General features: G+C 35.5%; 1 protein-coding gene across 1 annotated transcript; it reads left to right on the forward strand.

Moving 5' to 3' along the window:
* Nucleotides 1-256: 256 nt before the first annotated feature.
* ak7b (adenylate kinase 7b) lies at nucleotides 257-9,598 on the forward strand. Its single transcript, XM_056235002.1, has 18 exons — nucleotides 257-346; nucleotides 583-762; nucleotides 901-1,009; nucleotides 1,099-1,193; nucleotides 1,300-1,410; nucleotides 1,571-1,654; nucleotides 1,762-1,850; nucleotides 1,941-2,031; nucleotides 2,116-2,193; nucleotides 2,299-2,448; nucleotides 2,562-2,690; nucleotides 2,879-2,972; nucleotides 3,050-3,178; nucleotides 3,286-3,339; nucleotides 4,102-4,299; nucleotides 5,970-6,190; nucleotides 8,719-8,877; nucleotides 8,984-9,598. Exons 1-18 carry the CDS (start codon nucleotides 257-259, stop codon nucleotides 9,017-9,019), a joined length of 2,097 nt encoding a protein of 698 aa, XP_056090977.1. The 3' UTR covers nucleotides 9,020-9,598.
* Nucleotides 9,599-10,210: the final 612 nt, after the last annotated feature.

A 10,210-nucleotide genomic window follows, 5' to 3' on the forward strand; every position in this document is an offset into this window, starting at 1 on the left:
ACAATCAATGCAAGATATTTTTTTACAGCATAGTCACATTTATACGAAAAAAATATATACATTTTTAATGAAATTAACGTTAAAAGGTTATATATATATATATATATATATATATATAATGTGTGTGTGTGTGTGTTTTGTTATATTATTTATAGAGGCTTTTAAGCGCCCACACAATGCGTTTAGTTTTATATTTTAGTTATGAAGACAGTGCGAATGCATCCGTTTCCTAGCAACAGGACAACAACAACACAGGATGGCGGACAAGACTGAGGAGAGACCGCCGAAATCCATACGGGTTTTTATCAACAATGTTGATAATTACACAACGAAAAATATTGCAAAGGTAAGTCATATTTATTACTTTTTATAATATTGCATAATTGCACCGTAGACTGTGAAAAAATTCACATAGTCGAAACCGGTAACGTGGCCCAATAACGTTACAGTGGAATTAGAAAGATTGGGTAAGTTAACTTTTAAGTTTTAGCTAGCTAGCTTCAGATGAATTAAAGCATGTCACATCAAGACACTGCTTGAAATTAGGGCTATTATGTTTATACTATATTATCCTGTATTTAGTTTTTAGACTCGTGTGTAGTTGGTGCATCTCTTGTGGACTTTGGTGAGGCTGATGTGGAGGAGGAAGGAGACAGGCTGCAGGATGAGCAACCAAAAATCAAAGATCCAACCTTCCAAATTGTGGGAACAGTTTCCAGCCAAACAGAGGAGAAGCACAGTTTTATCTCTGAAGAGTACAGCGTAAATAAATCAACTAACGTTATGTACTACAGCATTATGCAGAAGATATGTCTTTCATAAGTTGTAACTTACCTACTGTCAGTGACAGTCTGTCACTTTTACTTTTTTTTTAATAACATCCCTTTTCATCTCTACCAGCACTTGAAGCGTGAAGAGCTTCTCCATCATCTGATGAAATGTGATGTGATCATTTTTGATATTACTCAGCATGCTGATCAGATAGCTGAAGCACAGTGGGCTGTCTCAGGTATCACATTTTTATTGAATCCATGTGCTACTTCCTGCTATGAACCTTTTTCTTGAGCAGATGCTAGTTAAATTATCATTCAATCACAGCTCTTCATAAAGAAATGGACACTTTTTCTGGGCACAAGATGTTTATCCTGGTGTCAACCATCATGACGTGGGCTATGTCTAAACCAGCCGATAAAGTAGGAATAAGAACACTGTTATCAATTATCAAGTAGGCTACTTTATTGATCAGCATGTAAACTTGATTAAAAGGTTGTATTGATGAATATTTTAACTCCACAATAGGATGACCCAGAGATTCCTTTTACAGACGAGCACTACAGGAAAAGAAAAGCACACCCCAACTTCCATGATCATATCGAATTGGAGAAACTGGTGGTCAAATTAGGCAAAACTGTAAGCAAGAAACCTTGTGGGATAATAATTTTTCCATTTTAGTTGAAAAGTCATGCAATGTTAAACAATTGTACACACTATTATGGTAAAATGTTCAACACCTTACGTGAGCATGACTTTAAAAGTGTGAAGTTCATATTTATTTATGAATGATTTTCAGAAAAGCTCCCTGTTCTCTACATATGTTGTTGCATCAGGGCTACAATATGGAATGGAAGAACACATGTTTCACTTGTTTTTTAAGGTAAATCATAGTGGACAGACATTTACAAAATATTACTTTTGTAAATACTTTTTACTAATTGAAATGTTGAAGTTAAAAAGTTTGTTGTGTTGCGTTGCTCTATGTAGATGTCATGGGTGGGTGAAGTCTCCGAGGTGCCCATCTTTGGTGATGGCTCCAATATTATCCCCACTATTCACATCAATGATCTGGCAGGGTTAGTATAATTGTGGAGCTTTTTATGACATCATCCATGCAAAAGCTAAATTACCGGGCATTTACATCCGTTTGATTCATATTCATTAAGGATCATCCAAAATGTCATTGACCACAAGCCAAAGTCACAATACGTTGTTGCTGTTGATGACTCCAAAAACACAATGGAGGATATCATAAAGGTGAGATTTTACACATTCAGTATATATAAATATTTAAAAAAAATAAGTTAATGGTTGTCATGCAAGGAAATCTTCTTCCTCAAGGCAATAACACTCGTGCTTGGACCAGGAAAAACTCAGAATGTTTCAAAAGAGGAGATTTATCTCATACGGGAGCTGACAGTAAGAATCAATGTCAATATTGTTCTGACATTCTACAGAGAAGATTATCAATATTGTACATTTTTGGTTTTGTATCAACTATGATATCTTTTTTACTTTCTTCAGCAAACAGATATTGATTCTTTGCTTGTCAACCTTCGTATTGAAGCACTGTATCTGAAAGAGAATTTTAACATCCAGTGGGTGTCAGAATATGGCATGGTTGAAAACATTGAGCAGATCACTGAAGAATACAAGCAGACCAGGGGATTGTTGGTACGTTGAAATTCTCTAGTTATATGTTTATTTTTGGTACTTCTTTTATGTTGGGCTTTTTGGCTCAATCTAAAGTTTCACAGTACAAGCACCTGTGTTTGTGTGTGTCCCAGCCCCTTCGTATCTGCATCCTGGGACCGCCTGCTGTTGGAAAGAGCACTATAGCAGAGAGGATATGCAAGCATTACAAACTTCATCATGTTAAACTTAAGGAGACAATCACTGAAACATTAGACAACCTGGTGAGTGTTATGCACACCCAGAATGTATTCAGAACCAGCAAAGCATGTTCAAATAATTCAGATTTGATTTTAAAAAAAAAAAATGTCGATATAAACAGCTCCCTGCAGTAACCTTTTCTGTTTTTCTACATTGAAAAATAAATATACATTTTTTAGATTTTATACTGATGCTTAGTTGAATTAACCAGGAGTCGTACATTCAAACGGAGGACATGGAAAATGATGAGGGTGAAGCTCAGGAGTTTCTGGACACTCTGAAGGACAACATGAATGAGAATGAAGGTTGTATATTTGTAAAAAAAAAAATTGGTGCTTTATATTGAAATTATATATATTAAGTTTTTGTTGTTGTTTTTTAGGACGACTGGATGACCAATATGTGATTCGTATAATGAGGGACAAACTCAGGACTAAACCCTGTATGAACCAGGGCTTCGTTTTGGACGGTTTCCCTAAGACATATGAGCTGGCGAAGCTGTTATTTACTGGTGAGAAATGTGCCCTTTTTAGGTGATATATGAACAAATTAAATCATGATTCTGATTAATAATACATGAGTTTTGATTTGCTGCATGATTATTTAAATATTCAACAGGTGATGAAGAGCCTGAAGACTTGCAATCTAAACACGAGAAAAAGATCATCCCAGGTGTGTAATTTATTAATATAATGTATAATGCAGATTAGAAATGCCTTTTTTCCCCCAGACTTCTCCATCATAATTATTAGCCTTAAGATTTGAGTCTTGCATGACTGATTTGAACTCATTTAACTACAGTACTGTTCAAAAGTTTAATGTTTTTGAAAGAAATCTCATGCTCGCCAAGGCTGAATACAGTAAAACAGCAAAAATACAGTAAAATTAGTAATATTGTGAAATATTATATATTTTTAAATAACTATCTTCTATTTTAATATATTTTCAAATGTCATGTATTCCTGTGAGGGCAAAACTGAATTTTCCACATCTGTTACTCCAGTCTTCAGTGTCACATGATTCTTCAGAAATCGTTCTAATAGTTATTTGAAACTTTTCTTATTATTATCAATGTTGAAAACAGTTTTGCTGCTTAATATTTTAGTGAAAACTGTGATACATATGTTTTCAGGGGTCTTTAGAACGTTTAAAAGAATAGCATTTATTTGAAACAAAAGAATTTTGAATTTTTGGAATTTTGAAACAAAAGAATTTAGAATTTTGTAACATGATAAATGTCTTTACTAACACATGAATTGAATGTATCTTTGCTTAATAAAAACCTTATATTTTTTTAGCTCAGCTTTACATTAAAGTGGTAACTTTTGTGAACATGTTCAATAGCAGAATACCCACAACTCATTTAAAAGAAATACTGTAACAAGTGACTTTGAAATATGATTCTAGAGAAACAATCATTTGTCTGTTCTCCAGAGTTTGTGTTCTCTGTTGACGCCACTGATGATTTCCTGAAAAACCGTGTTCTGAACCTACCCGAGACTGTTGTAGAGGGAACTTCCTACACCCCTGAACAGTTCCCATTCCACTTGGCCTGTTTCAGAGAGAGAAACGTAGAGGATCAGACAGTGCTGAACTTCTTTGAGGACTTAGAGATTCATCCAGAGCACTTAGGTAACATTGAAGGAGTGAACCAAATCCTGTTTTAATGAAGTGCAGTAATACTACATCTGTTGAGCTAGCTAATACACACCAAGCATAAAGGTACGGTCACATTTACAGCTGTTCTAAGAAAATCCAGTCATTTCAATAAGAATCCACGTGAATTTAGCATGAGTGCGAAAGATTTCCACACACAGATTTCGCAATGGGTTCAAGAGAAAGCTGCTTGGTTTGGAAGTGACTTGTGTGTGAGACGCACTCATAGGATTTGTTCACACTTTGGTTTTATTAAAATTAACTCTGGTGCAATTGCTCTGTAAGTGCGGTTCATTTGAATAAGTGTGAATGTTGCCATCCAAACCTTGGTGTGCACCAAACAAGCGGACCGAAGTCCGAGACCCGCCTTTTCAGGCCGCTATTTTGGCTCGTTTATAAGCTGTTAGTAAATTCTCAGCAGGTAAAATTCCCATCATGTGTACACACAAACAACAAGCTCACTTAGCTCAACACACAGCATTGTTTAGGCAAAAGAATACACACTCACCGGCCAATTTATTAGGTACACCTGTTCAACTGCAGGTTAACACAAATATCTAATCAGCCAATCACATGGCAGCAACTTAATGCATTAAGGCATGTAGACATAGTCAAAACAATCTGCTGAAGAGTAGGCAAGAAAGGTGATTTTAGTGACTGAACGTAGCATGCCTGTTGGTGCCAGACAAACTAGTTTGTGTATTTTAGAAACTGCTGATCTACTGGGAATTTCATGCACAACCATCTCTAGGGTTTACAGAGAATGGTCTGAAAAAGAGAAAATATCCACTGAGATAAAGCAGATGGGCTACACCAGCAGAAGTCAATTAAAGGAATAGTTAACTTAAAAAAGAAAATTGACATCATTTACCTACCCTCAAGTTGTTTCAAACCTGTAGGAATTTCTTTCTTCTGCTGAACACAAAAGAAGATATTTTGAAGAATGTCGGTAAACAGACAGTTGATGGACCCCATTGATTTCCATAGTAGGAAAAAAAAAGTCTATGGAAGTCAATGGGGTCCATCAACTGGTTACTGATATTCTTCAAAATATCTTTCTTTGTGTTCAGCAGAAGAGAGAAATTCATACAGGTAACTTGAGGGCGAGTAAATGATGACAAATTTTTCATTTTTAAGTGAACTATTCCTTTAACTATTCCTATTCCTTGAACTATTGTCACTCCTGTCAGCTAAGAACATGAAACTGAGGTTACAATTTGTACAGGCTCACTAAAATTGGACAATAGAAGATTGGAAAAAACGTTGCCTGGTACCTGACGAGTACTTCCAGCAGGATCACAAAACTCAAATCATCTCAAACTGGTTTCGTGAACATGACAATGAGTTCACTTTACTCAAATGGCCTCCACACTGTGAATGCTAAACGAACCAGGACTTGATGTATCATTTTCTTTCTTTGGTCCGTACCAAAAAAACCAAGACAACCGAACTACAAGTGTGAACACACCCTTACATCGCTACACTATTGACAATAAAAATAGACCTTTTTGCCAACAAAATTTCACTAATGTGACCTTATCTTTAGGAGTGGTATTGTGACGTTTCAACAGTTTTGACTGGCATCTCGCATCTAAATTAATTAAAACTGTGGGCTAACAGTCTAAATTTATTTACTTTTATTGCAGAGATTACAAGCAATGATGACAATGAGTACTTGCTGGTCACTGAGAAGATTTGCAAAAAAGTGGGCAAACCGAAGAACTACAGGCCGATCTCAGAGGAGGTGGAGGAAGAAGAGCGACAGCAAGCTGAACAGCAGCTAAAGAAACAGGCGGCACAAAGGGCCGAGGCAGAGCGGCGGGAGGAAGAAGAGGCCCAACAGAGAGATCAGCGTTGGGGGGAGTGGGTAAGCACATGACGCTATATTTTTTAAAAGGAATTTAAGATTAAGGGCAACGCCAGCGCAAACCCTCTTTTGGCGTTAAAAAACTACTCTCAGGATTTATTAAAGACACACAGTGAAAAAATTAGCGATGAAAGGGTTATTTTTGCATCTGACCTTATTGCATATGCATTTGTTGGAGTTTCCCTGTCAGACCGCTAAATTTATGGGTGAAGAGTACCCCTTAACTTTTTGAGAATAGACATTCAAATGCACTATTCAAACTTAAATGGTTGTAATTCAAGAATGCTTTGGATAGACCTAAGTTTGGTCTTGCTTTAAAGAAAATGCAGATTATTGCTGAAGTGAAAGCACTTAAAAAATGAAAGTATGAAAAAGTTATGGAAGTTTAAATTTACAGTAAATCAAATATACTGTACTTAATTTTTTTTTATTTTATATAAAATATATATTTTACAAAATACTTTTTTACTATAAAATTACTATAAAATCAAAGCCATATATCTAACCAAGTTGTGTTCCAAATTTGAAGTTGATATCACAAAAATCGAGTTCCCATGAGATTTTGTGTAGGTGTAATACCAAAAATAGCCACCGGGTGACATACATTCCATTGAATTCAATAGAATGCATTCTGCTGTAACAAATTATTATAAATTTCTGTCCAAATATCCCTTCTGTCACAAAATATGGAACCTTGAGACTTAGACCTTTCTGACAATGTGTGTTTTGTCAAGATTAGAAAAGGTTTTGATCATAAATTATGAAACATGATGACGCCCAAAAGGGGAGGAGCCCGATAACAGAATTTAGAGTACCGTTTCTATGGTAACGCAACGTCCAATAAAAAAAAAAAACGGGTTTCACAGAATGAATAGGCTCTATGCACGAACGCTGCTGACGTATTTCCGGTAGAATCTCAGCCCGCGTCCTTACTTCCGCATAGCGTTAAGTGTATAGCTGCAAAACTTTAATAAAATTCATTTTCTCAGAAAAGAGACAACGATTTTAGAAACTGATTCGCTAGTCGGATTTCACATGATATGAGAGAATACTCACCCTCAAAGTTGTCGATGTAGCTCGAAAAATATCATTTTTAACCCTTCTCTTTCTTACTCTTATGTGTGACAGCTAACTGCCTAACAATATTGTAAACATCATTTACGTTAACCGCGGGACGTTTTTGTAAACAGCGAGTGTAATTTGCCATTATCTCCAATAATGCAAAAAAACGGCTTCTGACGCAGCACCGGATGTAACTGGGCGGGCTGAGACAAAACGCGGAAGCGATCGTGCATAGAGCCTATTCTGAGTTCGTAAGCTTTCAAATGATACCTAATTTATGATAACTACTAAAATATGTGATGTAATAAAAAGGCGATAAAAAAAGATATTATATTTTAGAGGATAATATATATATATTATACTTTTTAGAGGATAATGTTATTTTATATTTTTTTATTGACAAATACTAGATTATATATCAAGCGTAGCGTCAGTACTGACAGGTCACTTTAGTCAAGCTCGCATCAGCTGACTCTCAGCTGATCCACGTCTACCTATAGGAATACGACGCCTATCACTATACATATTTAAGCTCCTTCAGTATTATCAGCAGCTATTGCATTTCTCAGGAGCTAATTACCCTCCTCCATCCCCAGCTCCTCCTCTCTTCAGTCAGGATTTGGTATTCTGATTCCCCTTGAATCAAAATAAATTCTCAAATTATGTTGTATTTTAAAATCTTGAATTAATGATATCTGCAATACATTCATGTTGGTTCTGTTCTGTTTACCCTATAGGGGGGTTATTGCTGCTCTCCCTGCTCTTATCCTTGCTATAGGCGGCATGGATGCGCAGGGAGATCTTGCCCAGAACAGAACCATACCAAACTGTATGCTAATTGTCATTCGTATTTGACGATAGTGGTCCTGACAGAAGTTTTATTATGAACTTTTAGCATGAAAACCAAAGTTTCAATTATAAAAAGTGTGTGCGGCGACTTTTTGTGACAAAGGTCAGAACTCCTGGTATGATGTAGATTTTTTTGAGGTGCACTTTGAGGTGTACTGTTCCTACATAATTTTTAACAAAAAACAGTGCTAAAATATCTATTTAGGAGTCTTAGACCTTTCCAACGATATAGTTTGTCATGATTAGATTAGGATTTAATTGTAATGAAGTAGATTTAGGCATCCCACTAGCGGTTTATTAAGTCAACTTAGTGGTATTTGTGCCATTATTTACCGCCCAAAAAAGGCACGTCTTACCCGTTTTTGTGCCTGACATGACATTGAATTTGCACACTGTCAGTAAATCACACGCAGAACTTTAATCTCCCATCTGTGTTTTTATTAGATGTGTCCTCTTTAAAAGATCTGGTCCTTCATTTTTAAAATCTTTGACTTGCACTAATTTTTGCCATTTAAAATTAGTTTGTTTGTTTTTTCTTTGCCATTTAATGTTTTGCTATTGCAGGAAAATATGTTAGGCTAGCAGCTCATCAATGAGATTTTGGTGTGTGTTTTAAGAATCAGAGTCTTGAGGAGGTGAGGAGACAAGAACATGACTTGTTGGAATCTCAGTCAGAGCCTTTCAGGAACTACCTGATGAGGGATGTGATGCCCACTCTCACCCAAGGCCTCATCCAATGCTGTACAATACGTCCTGATGACCCCATAGACTTCCTGGTAGGTTGGTCCTCCTAATAACAGCTGCTCCTTATTAGTTTAATTGAAGGTATTTTCTGGAAAAATTGTTGTAAAATTCTCTCCGTTTGTCGTTTGTATATTTCAGGCTGAGTACCTTCTCAAAAATAATCCTGAAGCGTAATAAACGTGGACGTTTTTGTGCCCTGGGTTTCATCAGCAAGTATAACTTCTGTTGTTTTTTTTTGTTCTAGAGAGTTTTATTTCAGTCTTAATGTTCATTTAAAATCTGAATCTTTAATATACAGACCATGATTATGAATAATAATTACCGTATGCAGTAATGCTGCAATTAATAAATACAATGCAAATCAAATGGAAAAACTCATTTCTTCCACTGTGTATCTACTTGTGCATTTAACATGCGAAAAACATCATAATAAAATAAAAGCTTGGTAGAATGAAGCTGTTAATTGGAAGTTCATTTGTGCAAAGTATGTCCATCAGGTCATGATTGCTCTGATTGGTCCTCTGCTTTCAAAGGATAATGTTACAAATGATAGATAATTAACAGACCCTTTTACATAGCACATAATTAATTTCATTAGTAAAATAAACAAAATACTGCACTTTAGTTGCCTTAATATGATAATAAATTAACATACTCCTTAGCTCTAGTTTCTCCTTTCTCGATCAGAATAATATAATACTAAATAATATAATGATACAAATCAGAAGTTCCACAAAGAGTGCAAGAGTCCAGTTTACAATAGGCAATTTTATTTTCCAAGCCATGAAGAATAATATGATAATCGGCAGCAGAAGATGCAGATAAACAATAAACCATGTTATTTACAGCAAGTCAAGCGGAACGACAATAGATGTACAGCTGCAAAGGACAAGATCGTGTATGACAAAGCACAGGTGCATGAGGTTAGGCAGAAATATTGGCTGTCTGTAATATGGATGGGCCCCGGAGTGGAAACTGTTTATGAATCTGTTGATCAGCACAAACTTTTAAAACATCAGCTCTTTGGTTCTGTAAGAGTGTCAGTATCAAATTCAGCTACTAAAATAGGCGAACATCAGTGATCAGAGATATGAAAATTGAACATAACCTTCTCTGACCTTAAATGTAAATATTGCGTTACAAAAAAGTAATCATATGTAATATGCAGTAGATTAAAATTGAACATAACCTTCTCTGACAATGTAAATATTGCGTTACAAAAAAATTATCATATGTAATATGCAGTATAGATTACATTGTTCATGGCATGTTTCAAGGCCAAAATTAATTGTACATTATATTTATGACAACATTTTATTGTACATTGGCTTAGTTTACCTAAAATGGTTACTCAATAAAAAATAA

The sequence above is a fragment of the Rhinichthys klamathensis genome, unplaced genomic scaffold (genome assembly GCF_029890125.1).
Source record: "Rhinichthys klamathensis goyatoka isolate OS25496 unplaced genomic scaffold, OSU_Roscu_1.1 h1tg000412l_1, whole genome shotgun sequence".
Taxonomy (NCBI): domain Eukaryota; kingdom Metazoa; phylum Chordata; class Actinopteri; order Cypriniformes; family Leuciscidae; genus Rhinichthys; species Rhinichthys klamathensis.